The sequence below is a fragment of the Coturnix japonica genome, chromosome 3 (genome assembly GCF_054131305.1).
Source record: "Coturnix japonica strain WE chromosome 3, WE-NBRP24, whole genome shotgun sequence".
Taxonomy (NCBI): Eukaryota; Metazoa; Chordata; class Aves; order Galliformes; family Phasianidae; genus Coturnix; species Coturnix japonica.
The window spans coordinates 88,008,290-88,027,883 of NC_140665.1; the positions used below are offsets into that span (position 1 = coordinate 88,008,290).

General features: G+C 36.4%; 1 protein-coding gene across 40 annotated transcripts in view; it reads right to left on the reverse strand.

Moving 5' to 3' along the window:
* MYT1L (myelin transcription factor 1 like) overlaps positions 1 to 19,594 on the reverse strand; it is a 274,007-nt gene that overhangs the window by 29,841 nt on the left and 224,572 nt on the right. For 38 of the 40 annotated variants that reach the window (XM_085543910.1, XM_032443417.2, XM_085543915.1 and 35 more), the window contains one exon: positions 19,435 to 19,503. In XM_085543910.1, the coding sequence (XP_085400036.1) occupies positions 19,435 to 19,503 (69 nt within the window). Of the gene's footprint in view, positions 1 to 12,994; positions 13,098 to 19,434; positions 19,504 to 19,594 lie in introns of all 40 variants that reach the window. The other 2 variants (XR_014944905.1, XR_014944904.1) reach the window with 1 other exon arrangement.

The following is a 19,594-nucleotide window of genomic DNA, read 5'->3' on the forward strand; positions in this document are numbered from 1 at the left end:
ATGGCAAATTCCTTCTTCACTGTTCTTGTACTGAGGACACTTTATCCCATGGAACTGAAATTAAGCCATTAATTTTTCTCACACTAGCCACACCAAAAGCCATCAGGTAGTTATCCCTTCTAGAACTTACCAAACTGTACTAGTATTCAATTATAATGGGAAGATAAAAAAAAATATTTTATAATCTGTTATTAGTAAGCTAGTTTATCAGCTCTGAACTCTCATGTTATTTTTATTGTATCTTTAAAGTACTTTACACACACTACACTGCGGATCCAATCTTCCCTAGTGCATTAAGTTACTACTACAATTAAATGAATAGATAGAAAACTTATCCAATCAATTAGTTATTAAATATTTAAAGCAGATGTAGCTAGCCACCAAGAAGAAAAATCATGTTAAGGAATTAACCAATAAAATATACTAAAATTCAGAATGGTCCCTTAGACTGTTCTACACTGCAAAGGAACCGGAATTTAAAAGAAAATTATATCTATCTTATCCATAGTTTTATTTTGACCACGTTGTTAATCTCTATACTACAGATATGATTTTCTGTTGGAGGTTCAGAAAGCCTAGAGAAATATAATTGTTTCCTGTGTAGTAGAACATAGAATATTTTTATTGTCTGGTGGTTTTTATGTATTTGGGATTCTGATTTATTTGACTGCATCACTAGGAATTCATTTCATAGGTTGGGAGGCAGGAAGACAGTCACAATATTACCTTGTATTTCTATCTTTCGTCTGACGACCTGAAAGTACTTTACAGACATTAATGGAAAAAATAACACAGTACAGCTTTGAAGAAGGGAAGGATTTAGCAGATGAAAACTGGAGCATAGAGAGGCTAAATGACTTTACACACAAGAGGCTAGAAGGAGATACTTACTCACTGTTCTGTTTGCAGCTATAAAGCTTTATCTCTTCCAAAACTATTTATAGATTCATAAACAAAATACTATTCTTTTCTAGTAAGGTAGTGCAGAAACCAAAGGTTACAAAAGCAAAAACTGTATAAATGCTGTGTTTGCAGTTGCCTGAACTGAATATGAGGAAAGAGGAGTGAACAAGAAAAGGAAGGGATAAGAAGGCTTTTCAAATTAAAAAAATTGAATTTTGTATAAGGTATGATGAGTTTATTTTATGTCTATGCTTCTATGTACTTGAGTACTTGTAAAAAAAAAAGTATGTTTGCAATACTTGACAAACAAGTACCAAGTTTATCTCAAAGAAGCAAAGAGAAAAGAAGCTTTTCTCTGTTTCCTTCCTACACCACTCAGCGCTGACTTGCATGGAGTACTGCAGAGTGACAAGGGAGATGAGAAACAGCTGTGTGGTCCTCAGCAGGGACTTCTCTGCCACAGGCATGTTGGTATCAGTCAGAGTTCTTATTACTGCTATAAAAATACCTACTTCACAGGAACTGGACCTTGCTTTTACCTTCCTAAGCATTCAGAGATTGAAAGCAGTCTCTGTAAATCTCTGAATCCTATTTTCTGTCTCAGGCATTGCACTCAAGCTCTAATTAAATATACAAAATAAAAATTCTGATGATCCTCTTCTGTATGAAGTCACAGAAGATGGCATCTGTTTTAATTGCAGTAGAAGCATGGATGCTTTCCCATTATCATTCTGTTGTTCCCACTCAGTTTTCTTACCACAGCATTTGATTCCTGAATTCCTAGAGTATTGCTACTTCCATTCACTGTGTAGATAGAAACTCTTGACGTACATGACCTATCTGAATTTGCAATGAAAACCTGTAAACTTTTGCTAGGGTGGATTTATTTTCTTGTAATTTCAATGAAGCTGCACGTCTACATACCTTTTTCACTTCTTCACTTCTTTTCATTTCTTTGTCACATTTTATTCTTTCCATTTTTTTTTTGATGCCTCCTTCTATTTTCAACCTATTATCCTTTTCCTTCAGTGGAGCAGTGGCTTCATATGCTTTTGTCCACAGTTTGCTTTCCAACCATATTCCTCCCCAGTGTACCTTTTCCACATTCTACTTCTGCCTTTTCCATATCTTTTTACAAAATCACAGAATCACAGTATGGGTACGGTTGGCAGGGACTTTTGGAACCATCTGGTCCACTCCTTGTGCATGAACATCCAGAGAAATGTACCTAGGACCATGTCCAGTTGGCTTTTGGACATGTCCAAAGAGGAGACTCCCCAATGTTTGGGCAACCTGTGACAATGCTCTGTCATCTGAACAGCACAAAAGTGCTCTCTGATGGACATATGGAACCTCTTGTGTTCCACACTGCTTCTGGTCTTGGCACTGTGAGCTGCTGAAAAGAGCTTGGCTCCAGATTCCTTGTACCACCCATTTTTCTGCCTCATTGTCATTTATGTCACTTTCCAATTTTCTCTCTGTCTCTTCAACATCTTTTTTTTTCTCTCCTTTCTCTGATGTCTCCACTCTATTCCTCCTTCATCCTTTCTTCATTTCTTGATCTTTAATAACCTCAACATTTACAATTCTTTCTTCTTTCCTTCTATTTGTTGTTTCTTTCCATTATTTTTTTTTTTTTCATCGCCATTCTTGTCTTTCTGTTATTTTCTCCCATCTGAATTTATTTTTCCCTTAGTCTGCACTGTGTCTGGTTCTCTCCATTAGCTGAAATGACTGCATATACTTTGTGTCAAGGGAGAAAACACTGTTGTGAAATATATGAAACCTTAACACAGAATTTCCTGCCAAGAAACAGTGAGTCATTTTCAAAATCATAGAATCATAGTCCAGCTGTGGGCTGGACTGACACCCACCAGATCAAGGTGTCCAGGGTTCCATTGAATGCCGCCAGGGATGGGGCATCGACAACCTTTCTGGATAAACTGCTACAATGTCTCACCACCCTCTGGGAAGAGAATTTCTTCCTAACTTAAATTTTAAAGACAATATTCTTTGCCTTATTACTAATAAAAGTTGTTTCCACTCCTGTTTATAAGCTCCTTTTAAGTACTGGAAGGCCACAATGAGGTCTTCCCAAAGCCTTCTCTTCTCCAGTCTAAAAAAGTACAACTCCCTTGACCTTTCTTCATCTGAGAGGTGTTCCAGACCTCTGATCATCTTTGTGGCCCTCTTACGGATCCACTCCAACAGCTCTTCATCCTTCTTCTGCTGAGAGCCCCAGGTCTGGACACAGTACTTCAGATGGGTGCACCCAGACTAGAGGGGATGATCACCTCCCTCTCCCTGCTGGCCAGCCTTCTCTTCATGCAGACTGGGATACAGTTGGCCTTCCAGGCTGCAAGCACACACTGTCAACACCATCAACTGGAATTCCCAAGTCCTTCTCTGTAGTGCTGATGTCAAGAAGTTCTCCCAGTCTTAACACATATCTGTTTTCTGTACCATATACTCTTCTGTTTTCATTAAGTCCTTGCATGCTTTATCATTGGCTTCAAGAGGTGTAAAATCATGCGAGCACTAGGAGCTCCTGACAACTACTCTTTGCTTGTCTGAAGTTCATTTGGAGCATTTCAAGATGTGACAAGGACTCTCTGGGAAAAGTATGCAGATCTTAGTGGATCTTGAATCTATGGTCTCATATTCCAGGCAAAACCTGTGACCTGCTTTTCAGAAGTATACCTAAGAAAGCACGTGAAGCTACATGCTTATAAATATCAAAGTTTCACAAAGATGCATTGTAAACCAAAAATATAAACTGAACCAAATTTTGATTCATATGTTAATAAGTTTCCTATATTCAGCTTAACAAGAAGGAGTACTTAATTGCACATATTTTGCTTTAGCAAAAGTGAGAAATATTCCTTTTTTCTCATGGAAAATATTGCTAACAGTTTTTACAAAGCAAAATACTGACAAGAAAGGCATTGTTGCAGGTGGCAGGAAAATTAAAAAAAAAAAAAAATCTCAAATAATAAAAAAAAAGTAGATATAAAAAAAGTGTATATATAAAGAAAACGATTTGAGGATAAACAATGGTGTCAACTCTCTCCTCCCCCAGTTGAGTTAGAATGGCAAAATGAGTGAACTGAGAAAAGTTCATCTGCTCAGTTGTCACTGAGACTGGATCCAGGGAAGCTCCAGTATGAATGGGAAGGAGATCAGATCAGTCAAGAATCTCTCCTAGTGGAGCACTCCCAAGTCCTCTTAGAAGACACTGGGAGAAACAGAAGTTGGAAATGGGTAAGAAACGTGAAATTAAATGATTTGTTGTTACCACACTCACTGTGTGGTCTTTCTGTCCACAAGGAATGATGCCTAAAAAAGGCATGAGACTAAAACAATTTTGGCTCAGAAGGTTCATGAAGTAAATTCAGTCTCTTCTATCTCTGCTGAAAGAGATCCCATCTCCACTCTGTCTCTCTCCTTACCTGTAGAAATCCCCAGCCATTGAATGGTTCTGAACTGGGGGTGGCTGACTGCATACTCTTTATGTAAAGTTTAACAATACCCTGACCTTTTTTTGAACTCTGTGTGTGTGACAAAGAACATGATATACTTTTTAATTAAATGGAAAACCATTTTCCTATAAGTAGACTAAAACACATCATGCTGGCATTAAAATACTGTTGTGCAGTCACATGCACAGACACACACAAGACTTTTTAATTAATTATACTGTTTTAGAAAAAAAAAACAAAAAAAACCTGTATGTTCAGCTACCACCTCTGCATGCTGCCTGTTCTGCTAGCTGTCAGGACTTCCCAGCTTCCCCACAGCAAGTGCCACAGTGTGCTGCCCACTGTTCTCACATCTAGCATCAGTAAATAGACCTTAACATGCCAGTTGCCAAAGGCATGCTAAGTGCCTAATGTGAAATCGCTCCTGTGTGCTACCCAGGGGGTGCTCCTTTCACAGAAGTTGCCAGAGGGAAGCTGTGAATCAGCTCCCTCCCTGGGCTCCTTGCCCACACTTTCTCTCTTGCCAACACTGCCTGCCTCGGAGGCAGCACTGGCCAGCTGCACATCCCCTCCTCGAAACAAGAGCGCGCTTCCTGGCACCAGGAATGAATCAGTTCCAACATATGTGAATTCAAATGTTCATTTCCAAACACATCATCCTTTGAGAAAAGCTTCCTTTTTGTAGCTAAAAAATAACATAAAATTATAGCACTAGGGAGAACAATACAGGAGGAGACAGCCCTAAGACAACATACTCTACAGCTTTGAGCAAAGCCATTCAAGTTCTTTGTCTCATAGTAGATTTCTTAAAGCCTGTGTTTGAAAGTTCATTCAAAATATGGGTAAGTATGTGTTTTTTAAAGGGCTTTTCTTCAGTAATTTGGGGTGGAGACATTTGCTTCTGAAGAGGAGCATCCTATTTCTGACTGATCTTTTAAAATGGGTAGCTCCTCAGAAGTATGTACCACTCAGCCAAGGCACGACAACATTTCCAGTCAGAGCTTGCAGAACAGCCAATAGACAGTTGATTTCACTCACTTCCTGTATGTTGGTTGGGTCACTTGAAGACAGTAGCATGGGTATTTTACTATTCAGGTATTCTTCATCAGACAAGCTGCCTTCAAAAAATCTTACAGCTGGCCACGTATTTCTATTTATGAAGTAAATGAAAGTTTTAGTGCACAATTGGATTAAAATATGTCAAATGTTGAATACCTTAAAAATAAATGATTTGAAGTAGGGACCTTTTCCCTGACAAGAGATTTACATCACAGTTAGGTCAGTAGCCTGCTGGATGCTTTGAACACCACAAAATTATCAGTATCATAATTCTAGATCTGCTGTCTCTGTGTTGCTGTGTACTCTTACATACTTTGTATCTTCTCCCCAGTGATGCTAATACCAAAGACACAGCAGTATAACCTTGAACCTGCAGATTCTTGAGTTTCCTAGAGGTTTTGGATGATTGCAAAATTCATATATCTTAAACACTCAGAAAAGTTCAGCAACTCCACAAGAAACACTCAGAAAAACTATCAGATTAGACTCCTAAAAGCAAAGGAAATAAACTAACAATCTTCAATATTCTGTGCCTTAACAAACCACTAATGTTTGGAAATGAATAGATAGAACTCAGCTTTAGCCTTTCCTTAGTTACTGTTTATCTGTTTTTCATTTGAACATAACCATTCAACTTGTACACTCTCACATAATTCATCAAGAGAAAGGCGGAGCAAGAGACAGCTGGATCTAAAGTAAAGGAGAAAGGAAAAGCTGAGTTGAAAGGATGGAAAGAATAACAGCATGAAGAGATTCAATCTGTATATTCTCTTCCAAATTAGTTCATCTAACACTGGTATGAAAGGCTGAGCCTAAAAAAGCAGTTAGTTGTGTATTTCTAGACTGTGCAATATAGAAAGAAACAAGTACCCTCTCTAAATATTTCTCTCAGCCTAGCATTATGTGTGAAAAAGCACACAATGACAGCAAATTTAATGGGCTGGAATCTTCTTCACACCATTATCAGCTTCTGCTTCAAAAGAGCAATTAAGATGTTTTTCAGTGAATATTCAGTAAGTTAAGGTAAGAATAATAATTTTAGTGTAAAATGTGTTTATGAGACTAACTATGTATTTAAGGCTATGATTTATCCTTTGTTCCACACACAGCCACTATGCTATACCTGTTATTAACATGAAGAAGAGCTATTTTACCATACAGTTCCTATATAGGATGGACTTTAAAATCTCTTCTGAATGTATGGTTTCTATTTGAAAACATGTGCAATCCAGGAACAAGGACAGGTTAATATATGGAAAAGGGAGCTAACTCTTGAGGGTTTCATTTCCCCAGACAGTTGACGCAGAGGTACTACTTTCTGTTTTGGGGGTGAAGAGTCATCAGCAAGAGTGAAATCCTTCAGTTTTCATTTTATGAAAATAAACAGCTTTTTCCCTTTAGGCCCACAAACATTTGCCAGAAGCCCAAGTGAGGAAATGTGAAAATACCATGTGAATTATATCAGACTGTGAGAGGCAGTCTGGTCTAGTGAGAAGGCTAATGAACAGTATAGGTACAGGAAATCTAGTTTGTTACTGATTTACTGTTATGAGCTTACATTAATTTTTGAGCAACTTTTCAGGCATGCTGTAAGTTTTGGTGGGATAGATTCAAGTTCCATGTACGCTGACTTTGAAGCATAACTTCAGCATTTGCCTGAGCCCTAAATTACCTCAGGGCTACAATTTTCAGTGAGGTTTACTGGTACATGGAAAGGTTAGCTCTTAGTGCTAACTAATACGAAGAGGGAACAATATCCTAAACTCTCCCCAGCACTTTGAGGTCTGTGAACACTGAGCTGCAAGTCTGTATTACTGAGCGATATAGCAGAATGGCTAGAGTCTTGGAGAACTTCACAGAAGAGGCTGCAAAAGCTGCTGCTGATTAAGAAAAATGTAAGAAACAATCTTATTTCTGTCTACAAAGACCTGGTAGGGGACTATGGTGAAAGCACAGCAAAAGCTCTCTCAGAAGTGCACAGCTGAAGGACACAGCACAGATGGTACCTTAAGCTCAACCACTCTATTTCTATCCCTCCTTGATAGATCAACCATCAGCCAACACTTCTGTATTAAAAAGTTAAAAAATTCAATTAAAAATCATGGTTATGAAGTCCAGTTTGCAGAGCTAATAAGAGCTCAGAAATTCTCAGTGAGGTAGCCAAAGTTCACTCAAAAATTTCAAATCAGTGCAGTCAGAGACAATATTCTGAGATGATACTCTCAGTTTCTATTCCAGGCATTCATCTGCCTCCACTTCTGAGTTTCCTGTGCCTCCTGAGAGAATGTTGCAGTTGTCTGGGCAGCATTATGAGAAATAAGGGAGCTTTTAGAATGGTATTCAATTACCTGAAATGGGTGCTATTTCACCCTAGTGTGTCATACTGTATGAGGTAGTTTGCACTTAATGTGAACAAAGGAGATATCCCTTCAGTGAGGGCAAGAAACTCCGATCAGACCTTTAAAACTGTTCCAAGCTAAGCTGGAATCCAAGACTGTATTTGAACAGCACTTAAGTAATAATTCCAACTTAATAAGAATGTTCCAAGGTATCATTAACTACAGCATTTGAAAAGGAATTGTGCTTTTTATCCTCATGTGATATTCTCTAGTGTCTTTCTTTTTCTTTGGCCCTCCTTACTTTCTCCTTAAAGTTGACAATTTCCCCTTTCGAAACTCCCATAAGATTAGGCAGTGCATGCTTGGTTTATATTATAAACATTTCATGAAAGAACCACTTCAATTTCTGCAGGAAGAGCTTCATAAATAGTTGTGCACAGTGCTGGAGAGGCCAGAGGTTACAAACAGGGATAAATGGCTGCACAGCACATGGGCACTGGAAGCTGCATAATGCAGTGTATAAAACAGTTTTCTCTCTCAGAAACACTTTATTCACAGTTGGGAATGCAGAGAGAAGTGCTCATACTCTTTTATACCTCAGAGTTCAGAGCTCTCATGCTCTTTAGAATTAGAAAAACTGCCTAAAGTCTGAGAATAACAACTTTGCCTTATGCACTTTCTCTCTTTATTCTCGGGATAAATGTTTACATCTTGCACTAAAACAATTTTATTTATTTCTTAAAACACTATCCTCACAAAAATTCCTGCTAACTGCCCCCTGACAAGGATGTGGGAGACTAACATATGCATAGGAAAACAGCTGTCCTGATTAGCTCAGTGGAGGTATTCCTCAGCTAGTCATTACAGAGAAGAATAGCGTCTTGTGAATTACAGACAGGCAGAATTCCAGTCTGAGCATCCATACAATCACAGAAAATCTGCAAACTTCAAGATGACTACAGCATCTCAGGAAAGTAAAAGGAAAGAGAGTGGAACAGGTTACCCAGCAAACCTCACCTTACAGAAATATCTCCTATAGGTTAACTGATGTAAATGAACAAAAACTTTTTCTCTGATCTAGAAACATTTCCACTTAATTTTTGATTATATAAAGATTTATACAAAGATATAAAATGTTTGGGCTGTTCTGCATTAACACTGCTAAGATATTTGGCACAAATTGTAAATGAATGGTCCTGATGTGTTTACCTATAACCGATTTGTAAATCAACAGCATTTCCTGTGGGTTCAGCACAGTCAATATCAACATTTGCAAAAATTGAATTAAAATCAGGTAAAAGTGGTTAAAACATTCTATTTTAGATAGAAGATATGTATAGAAATTGCATTTGATCCCATTTGCATCAAATATTACTCATATTTTAGTTGGCAAAGGTTTATTCTATCAAATTGTTCAACTCAAAGAAAAGTTAAGGTGCTTCTTTACCATTACTTTATTAATTCCTTAAAAATGTTCTCTTCCAAAATAAGTAATGATTTAATAGGACTTTGTCTATGACAATATCAACATGAAACTGCCTTTGTAAAGTGTAAGGAGTGCAAATTCTGCTCATGGATCTATGCATGGAATTTGTCATTGTAAGATTGTTCTCACTCCATTAAATGCCACCTTTTGCAACTGCTGAACATTGTCTCAAACTCAAAACCAAATAAGGCAGGTGTTCCACTGAGCTAAGTGAGCTTTGGATCTGGCCTCAGACTGCCTTAAAAATACTGAAGGTCTTTTTCTGTGAATGAGTTTTGAGGATTCAACTTCAGATGAATTTTTAAAATAAAGAAAAATAACAATAATTCAATTCTTTCAGATTCTGCACACTTAAGTCACAAAGCTGACATGGGTGTTATTCAAAAACAAGGCTCTTGCCCCTCCTCCATTGTGCCTATACTTATGGAACATACTTACGCTTTCCTGACAGATGTTTCTTGATTAGTGCATCAGAGGAAAACAAATCACCACCTACAATGGTTCCTGGAGAAGCCTTGAGAAGAAACCCATAATCTATCATTTTTTAAAAAAATTATTCAGTTATTTTAATATATTGTATTTTTATGTTTTTTCCTGTTTTTTCATAATTTACTTATAACTTTTCCTAAAGGGGAACAAAAACGCAATGTATTTCTGCAGTGTCCAGCACAGACAACATTCACAGCTTTTATATCCAAACTTATTATTGAAATGCACAGTAATTAAGATAGCAAGTATTTAATTCATTTCCTTTTAAAGTATAACCTTGGTGTTACAAAAAAATATATAAATATTTTTTAAAATGGCCAAGCTAGCATTTCGTGTTTCTATCTATCACGTGCCAGTATCTGCATTACGGATTTGGATCATATGGTCAAAGGTAAATTATATGTAGTTTACCTACTAAGCTGAATTCAGCATTCAGACTGCATTTAGCGCAGAGCCATTCTCGTTCTTTTAGCTTTAATCAGTTTATACAAGCAAACAAAAAATCCCTAAACTCACAGTATAGTAGGAAAAATGAGCAAGTTGTAATTTTCATACACTATCTGCTTTCAAGTGCTTTTTTTTTATGCGTTCAAGGAAAGTGTCAGACTGACTGGCCTGGAAAAAACAGCTATTTACCTGTAAAAAAGAACAAAACAAAACAGAGAACAACTATGACTTGTTTTTTTTATAAATTGTCTATATGTTTTGATTCCTTTGCTACTTAGTGCAAAAGGAAACTGTTCCAGTATCTAATCTCTTTTGAATACACTGTACTTATATGATCATCTTATAAGATGACCATATGCTTTTTATAATGACACTTCCATTAAACTGCCGCCTAAAAATTTGTAAGCAAGATTCCTTTCATCTCAGCATAGTATTAACTCTTAAGTCTGAAGCTGGCATTTTAAATATCACTCTGATTGTCCACTTTACAGCTGATCACTTAAATAAGAATATGTAAATAGAATACATCTGAAAACTGCACTGAAAAACAAAAAAAGATTTTTTTCAAGGCTCTATGTTTTTTCCCTCTTGACCACAGTCCAAAATATAAATAAATAAAAACAGCAGTCCTCTTCTGTCTTTTCTTTTTTAATACAGAAAACAGATACTGCTGGGGCTGAGTGCAGTGTAAGCACAGTTAAACATATAAAAATAATTAATGATGGACAATGTTAAAACACCCCTCAGAATCTAAGGCTGTTTCACACAGTATACACCAAGTAAGCTCATGGTGAAAGAGCACGGTGTCGTTATCTGTAAAAGGAGAAAAACCAGTAGACTTTGAAGCAGTGGAAATTCTGTGTGTGTTAGGGTAGAAGAGCAATTTTTACATGCAGATGAGCAAATGTAAACTCCACTTACTAGGAATACAAGAATATTGTGAAAGAATATTATGATGAGGTGTTTATGAGGGGAAGGGGAAATTTTAGGGATATAGGACATTGATAGAGATACTACAGTGCTGCAAAAAATGTGTGCCACATAAAGTCCCAATAGCACTCAGAAAGAAAATAAAGAGATGAACTTAACTGCATGGCAAAATTAGATGTTACTGTGCAGATACAGACACCAAGAAATCGAGTTAGCAATTGGCCATTCTAAGAAACAATGCAAGGGATTTTATAACTTCAAAAGATTTAAATAAGGCAATCAAACATGAATGCTAACCCAAGAGAGAAGCTGAGGGCATCTGCCCAGATCATCACTGTTGTATTTTAGCGTAACTCCACTGAAGGCAATGGAGCTATGCTAACTTACACCAACTGAGGATCCAGACAATCATATTTAAGACTTCAAGTGACAAAATTACTTCTATTTTGTGGTATATATTAAGGGTTTTGGCAAGTCTGACCAAACACAGATTGCACTTTTAATTCTCCTTTTAGTAACTGTGTAGTTTATGCAACTTCCCATGGGGATTGCCTCAGCACTTGGGATATACCACAGCATCATGTTGCAGATCTTTGCGGATCTGGATGGAATGAGCAATTGGTTATGATCTGTTGGTTTGAAGCAAAAAAATGATCAACATCACAATGGGAGTTTGCACAATAACCAAATTGTGCCAAAGAAAAGATCCCTGGATTGAATACAAGCAAATGCCAGGCTGAATGAGATAAGAGATGTGGGACACATTTAATGACAAAGAGGTACAACCAAACTCAAGGATGGCAGAGGCAACTGTACAAATGGAAAGACTCCAAGACAAGAAGGCCTTAGAGAGATTCACTGGGCATGTTAATATAACAAAACAAATTCATAGATAATCACAATCAAGTGTCCCTCTCAGAACAGTTGCTTAGGGACTGCATGGAATGGCACTGGAATGACTGACAAGAGTAGTTTTGAAAATTAAACTGAACCATCAAATAAGCATTCACACCGAAGCATTTGGTGATTAGCAAAGAGCCTAGAAACTTAGGATAGTATATTGAAAACTGCTTAAGTCATTATTGCAGATGCTAAGTTCTACTTTTAAAGACAGGCATACAGAAGTAAAAGGGATGTGGATTCCCAGTGCTTACATTCCTTCTGAAAGCAAACTTAAGTCATACAGGTTGTTTTGAATAAAAATTACTCTAATTCAGTGAACAGTCATCTGAATTGAGACTATTCCAGTTTAAAACTAAGCAGCAAATGCTTTAAAACACTGATTATAATCCAAACAGCAGAAGAAGTGTAGCTAACAATATATTTTATTTTAAATAATTAAGTGCATAAAGAAGAGGCCAGAAGCTATTTAAATATTTCAGCTGCCATTGTGCAAATTAAAGCCTCTAATTCCAGAGCATTTCATAGTATTGAAAACTTACTAAGGCCCTGATTCTGCAAGGTGCTTCATGCAAACAATTTTGTGCCTGCATGGAACATTTCACAGTATCAGAGGTACTGGTAGACAGATGGCTTGCAAGGAGCTTTTTAGAGAGTACATGCTTTTAAGACTACCTTTTAGTAATGAAAACAATGATGAAAGGGTCTTATGTAAACAGAACTCAAGTATTATTCATTTTAGAGACAAAAGTTGACAAACTTAAGTGAGAAAAATGGAATGACTCAGCCTTACCAGAGTCTGAATGGAGTTATTCTAACAGAAAAAAAAAGCCCAGCCACTTCCATATGTAAAACTTATTGCGACTATAGAGATGAGGTTGCTGCAGATGATGGGTTTCTATACAAAGGACATTATCATAACACCACACAACATGAGGTTGGAAATGCTAGGTATAACCTACAGTGCCCATTTGAGTATTGAGAAGTGCAGGAACAGAGCCCAAGGTGTTCTGTTCTGGCCAGGCATGCATGCTGCCATCAAAGATAAGGTATCCAAGTGGAAATCTGCAATAAATACAGGAAACAAAAATGCAAAAAAAACCCACTGAAACCACATGAGATTCCTAATTTCACTTGGCCCAAGGATCTAGTTGAACAAAATGGGAAAGATTATCCTTTACAGGGGAACTAATAATGGGGATCTACGCTCCTTGGTTTTGTTTTTAATAATTTAAATTCAACTTGCACACTAATTTAATAACACATTATAAACCGGTTTGTTTTATCATAACATTGCAGATAAGTCAATTAAATACTGTTATTTACAAATGACTTGCTCTAGTCATTTTTAACATAATACCAAATACATAATGGCTGGTCCTTGCAACCACATTTTCCACTTAGAAGTTAGATAAAACATCAGGGAACTTAAAAATTTTTTGAAGATCCAAATGATACATAATTAACATTAAATAAGTATTGTATTATACCACAAAATTACTTACTAGACTCAGCAATGTTAGTATTCAGGAAAAAACTGAAATGACAACTTATCACACAGTAATAAATAAATGAATAAATAAATAAGAGGACATAAACAATAGAAAACTAGGGAAAGAGGAAAAGAAAGTGATAATAACAATGGAAATGGCTGTTTTTCTCACAACAAAGGGTAATTTTCTAAGAGAAAAGTGAATTAGAACTGTATAAGGGGTCACAGCTTTTAAATGTTGGTCTTACTGAGCTCTCATAGGAGGACAGATGTAGGCTAAACAGGATAAGAACAGGGAATTGGGAAGGCAAGGCAAGGCAAGGGATAGTACTCCTGTACAGGTGAAGCAACAAAGGTACACACTTCCAGAACATCTCAAGTGGACAGAGGCTGCGGGTGGAGAAACCACTTCAGCAGCTAAACAGATCTCTGCAGAAATATCTGTTCTGACTAGAAAAAGTGACTGCATACTGGGAGAGCTTGAGTATGATAGGTACTGATTAGTGCCCAGTAATAATCTGGTCATCTGTCTAAAGATGGGAATGTTTTCCACAGCATTTTATTAATATATCTTATTCTTTTATATTTTTTTTCTGATTTTATTTTATTTTATTTACTAGGTTTTCTTTTTTGTTTGTTTGTTTTTCCAGATGACTAAAGTGAGGAAGTAAACAGTATGTTTTTTCCGGTACTATTAATCACAGTAAATACAACACAGGTTTCTCCATCTCTGCTGAGGATATCCCTTCTTCCCAGTTGCTATATCTCATTGAGAAAATTGCAGTGAAATTATTTGGTACATCAATACAAAGTATTAAAGTTTGTAGAAGATTTTCCCCATAAGTGTAAGTTAAGAATATCCTTTCTATCCAGAAAACTATACTGTATGGAGTCATTCCTCCTTGAAGAGCTGTGGTTAAACAAGGAGAACTTCAGAGAAGCTCACTTTTCCATCTAGACCTCACAGAAGACTATGGTTAGGATGACACAACTGGAAATGGTAAGACAGGTATAAAGAGAAGATAAGAGAAAAAGCAGATGACCACCAAACATATGGAAATGAGTGCAGAGTGAAATGGAAAGAAGGAGGCACAGAAATTCCAAATCTTACTTTATTGTAGAGAATGTATAAAAATAGATTGAGCTCCACATTTTCAGTTAAGAAGAGAAGTGGAAAATAAAAGCTTTCAGGCTTCATTGCATAGAGGGTAATGAGATTGTTCTCCACCCTGTAAGTGCCATGGGGTTATGCCAAAAGATGATCACCACAGAAACAATAATGATATGCAATATCTACATAGAGACAGGTGCTGTGGGTCTGAAATACTGCAATATTATGACTGTATCACCTACACATAAAGATTTGTTGAACTTGGTTGAACTACAAATCTTTTTGAGTTTCAGATTCTTGAGTATAAGTACTAGAGTGTTTTCCTGGCAAAAAACTGACCCAAAGGACAAAGGATAAAAGTTGATAATTTGATAGTTAGTTTGACATTAGTCCAATCTAATACTTAGCTACCTATGGTCTCTGAGAAAGTATTGCTACTTTTACATTAAAGTAAGATGAGAATTAAATTTGTAATTTCCTTGTATTCTCTGGTAGCCACGTTCTCTGATTAGTGGGTTAACATAAATCTAAGTGTAAATGTTCTGTCAGCATGTTGCATGATGTCTAGGATTGATTTATGGACAATCAAAATACTCGATTTAAAATTTTAATTAAGTCTTTTTTCTTTTCAATACAATTGAAAGTGTTTCAAATGATGCCTTTTTATAGTATTTATAATTCTACGGTAGGATTACAGTTCTATAAGTGTTAGGAAGAACTTCTACAATAAGCAGTTAAACAAGGAGAATTGATTAGGAAAGGCCCCAAGGTAAGATTAAACTGGATTCAACTTACAAATATTTTAATATTGGTAGCTGTCACTAGACGGGCAGTTAATTGCTTTGCCATCATAGTATCATCAATTTTTTCTTTGCCATCATAGATATTCATCAATATGTTGCTTTTCACAAGCATTATAACCGAAATATTAAAATTTGGAAGGCTTGGATTCTTGTCAGATGTTAATTTCTAAAGGGACTCTTCATCAAAATGGTAACAGAATTAAAACCAAATTATTCTGTTATTTCTATTTTGTTATGCCAATGAGAACACCGACCAGGCTGTCTAACTACTTTGACCTGTCAATAAACTGTGCACAAAGACAAAAGTTTTCAGTTGAACTTTGGGTAAATGAGGAGAGTCACACAATCTTCACAGTCTGAAATAATCAAGAAGTCTTAAAGTGAAGCATGGGTGGCAAGGAATAATTAGGATATCCCTGGGACAATTTAAGTGAGTGACAATGTCATCTTTCTGCAAGCCAGGAAATGTGAATGATGGAATGTTTAGAGGTATCATAACCAAAAGGAAAATACGGGAAAATAGTTTTTGCTCTAACCTTTACTTTTTTTTGATTATGACTAGATCATAAGCATTATTAGAAGTCTCCACTGTGTGCTATTTTTTATCTCACGAAGGAGTTAAAAAAAAAACCTATTTAGAAAGCTGCACTATGATTTGTTTGTGTTGTTATTGTACACACAAGGATTTGTAAAACGTGATATAAAGGCTGTACTAGTATAAATGCAACATTTTCTCTGTGAGCTCTGTATAGCAAATTGAAAAAAAGTGTCTCAAATTATGCAGTACAAAAAGTCACTACACTATACTATCAACTCCCAGCTGAACTATCAATCATTGTGTACGCTCCACAAATTAGAGAAGTATTTACCAGAAATTTTGAAGACGTTGAACTCTTTATGGATGACTGGAAATAACTGCATGAAAACCAGAACAAGGAATAAAAGATGAAGAGACAGGAATAGTAGAGATTGGAATGAGCAGGACAGAAGGGATCTCGGCTCGGGATACAGATAAAAATGCCTTTATATTTCTCGCTAAAGCCCAGGGCAGTAGTCAAATCTGCTGATTCTCAGTCCTCTTCTGCTGTCAGCAAATATCTATGAAATGCATTAGCAACATTCCCCACCTCCTTCTGGTGCCAATCCATTCAGAGTGCTACATCTTTCATTGCTGTTTTCTATCACAGACTTCAGGTGACCTACACAGCAGACAACAAAAGACTCGAGATGCCGGTAGGATCCCACATTATGGAATTTCTGCTTCTTTTCAGCCTGCTCTTTTTAAAAGCAAGGAAATTGCTCTCCCAAACCTCTCACACAAAAAATATAACACATGTAAATGAAGTACTTTTCAGTTTAAAAATTCCCAAATCAAAGTTGCTTATGTAGCTTTGGTTTAGCTGCTTTGTGTGCATATGCATTATCATTTACATGATCACATCTTCTCTCCTCTTAGGCAGAGAACAAGAGCAGAAATGAGAGCTGTATAAAGGATGCTATCATCCATAGGAGTCCCACATCCCTGCTTTTGAATATATGCCATTGTACCAACTTCAGTATGATGGCTGAGTAGCAGAGAACAATAAGAATATTAATGTGATGGAGACAGGGGATGGGCTGATGAGACAAGGAGCTTGAAACATGGAGAAATGTAGAAAAAAATGATAAAGAAAATAAGACAGAGTGAATGGATCGAGTGAAAGGTGGGACTGTAGTTTTGGGGGAGGAGAAAGTAACTGCTGTTCTGGATCACCAGGCTCTATTCTGTTTTCTCTGTACAGCTCATTCCTTTTCACAAATGGTGAACCATTCGTTGTGTAGAATTGCCTAATTCCCACAGCTCCAAGAGAATTCAATGGGAAGTTGGACTTGAATATACATATAGTTTTCTGTAGAGTGAAGAGCTAGGTGAGTCCTGTAAATATCAAATTGAGCAAGTAAAATGATACAGGTACATTTTCTCACTTTAAACTAGTGTTAATACCAACCCTGACTTATTTCAGTGTATAACTGTAGGTGGAAATAAATTAATTCCAAGTGAAAATAAATGAACCCCCTTATAACCAAGATATATTAATAAGGAAACACTCAGGTGTGGTGTTAGTGACACATATGCGAGTGAATTAGTTGTCATATCCTGAAAGTACAGTTTGAGAAAAGTGCAGTGAAGAACAAACGGGATCACACATGGGATAATGAGGAAAACAGAAGAAATCCATTAGTTGTTTAGGAAGTTATTACTACCTGTTCAGTGCAACATACTATTTGTTATCCAATGGAAAAATAAGTGATCAAATAATGAAGACCTGCCTTGCAATAAAGACGCAAAAGAGATCTGAGTTAAGATAGCCTGTTTAAAATTCTAGCTTAAAATTCAACTTTCTGAAATTTGTACTAATTTAACAGAGTTTTAATGTGTTCAATAGGTACTACAATAATAACTCCTAAGTAAATAGGAACTATAGGTTAGGTAAACCTATATCTGTAATTATTAGTATAATTTAATCTTGTTTTCTTTACTTGCAAAATAAGTAGAGAAAATGGCACAGAAAGGAGTGGGTATGAAGTTCAAGTGATCTTCCATTCTCTCTACATGAAGTAGGCTTGACTACAGATATTTAAGAAAAGTGGAGGAATAGGATAATCCTGGAACACTTTCCCAACTTAACTAAACTTAAAGGGTTAAAGCAGCAAAGTATATGCTTAAAGTATTATGTCTGCTGCCCCACCAATCTTGTCTATGTAACAGCTTTATCTATGTAATTGCAGCTCTCTGATCATCTACAACACATGCCAACCAAAAAGTCAAGCCCAAATCTGACTTTCTCTGGGGTTATTTGCCCATACTCTGCCTATACTCTGATTATATATATATATACATATATATACATATATATACATATGTTCAGTGATCTCATTTATAGCCTTTCCTCTTGCATATCACATTGTCTTCTAGCAAAAGATAACAATATGATCTGAACTGACTGTTCAGAAAAGTAATTTAAACTGGAGGGGTAATACATGTGAATTTTGTATCTCTTCCTTGCACTTAGTGACTAAATCAAATAAGACTAGAGAGATATCTAACTTCAGTAGGTTTCTCATGCTTGCTTTTTTATCTTTCCCACAAGTTAAAGTTTGTTTTTTCATCAAAGCACTGAACTCAAGAAATCCTAGTTAAGTCAGTAATGTATGGTAAAGACAGAATAATTCTTAGCATAGCACCGTAAGCTACCCATTTATATTTTTCCTACTCATTTTTTTTATTTATTACTTAAGAAAATCTTTCCATGTTAACCATACAACCATCTCAGGAATATCACTAACTTGTACCACTAACAAACCCTACAGTTCTTCAAAAACAGAATTCCAATCATGCACATGGTGCAGGAAGACAGATCAAACCTGTCTCACAATTCTCTAACTCTCGAGACTCACAATTGTCATTTTAAAGAACTGAAAGAAAATTGTGAGGAATGCACTTTAAGCAGGGGAATAACTAAGCTGACACTAAGAAACATAGTCAAATGAGAAAATGCATTAAGCTGTTAACAGTGATATAAACTTGGGGAAGATTATGCAAGCATTAGGAAGAAACAGACTGTTTCCTCTCCCCTCTAGTCTAACTCTGAGAAATACCATATCACTAGTTATGTAGTCAGAAGTACTTCATCAGTCTAATCTCGTGAGAATTCTCTGTTCTACCTAGCAAATTCAAATGTTCAGAAAAGAACTGGAGTTCAAACATCTAGATGAAATTTCACCGCTGTCACTTAATGAATACTCAAAAGAAAATACTTCATCAACAGATTTACACATAGACCCAGCCTGTGTGGAATTTCTAGAGAATTCACACACTTCTCAAGCACGGATCAACCACCTCTGCAGCATCTAGCAGCACTCCAGATACACTGCATTTCTAATTTCTGATGCAACTATACACTGTTTTTGTCAAATAAATATTTATAAGGAAAATATTTGTTATTTATATCTTACTTGAGTTCTTGTGAGCTTGTGGCCAGCATACTTCGAATGCTTTTGTCCGCCAAGGGGCAGCCAGACAAACTGTAAGACATGGTAGGACAGACAAATAAGTTAATCTTCTCATTAACTGAACACTCCCAACAAACACAACATAAAAATTAAAAAGTAAAAG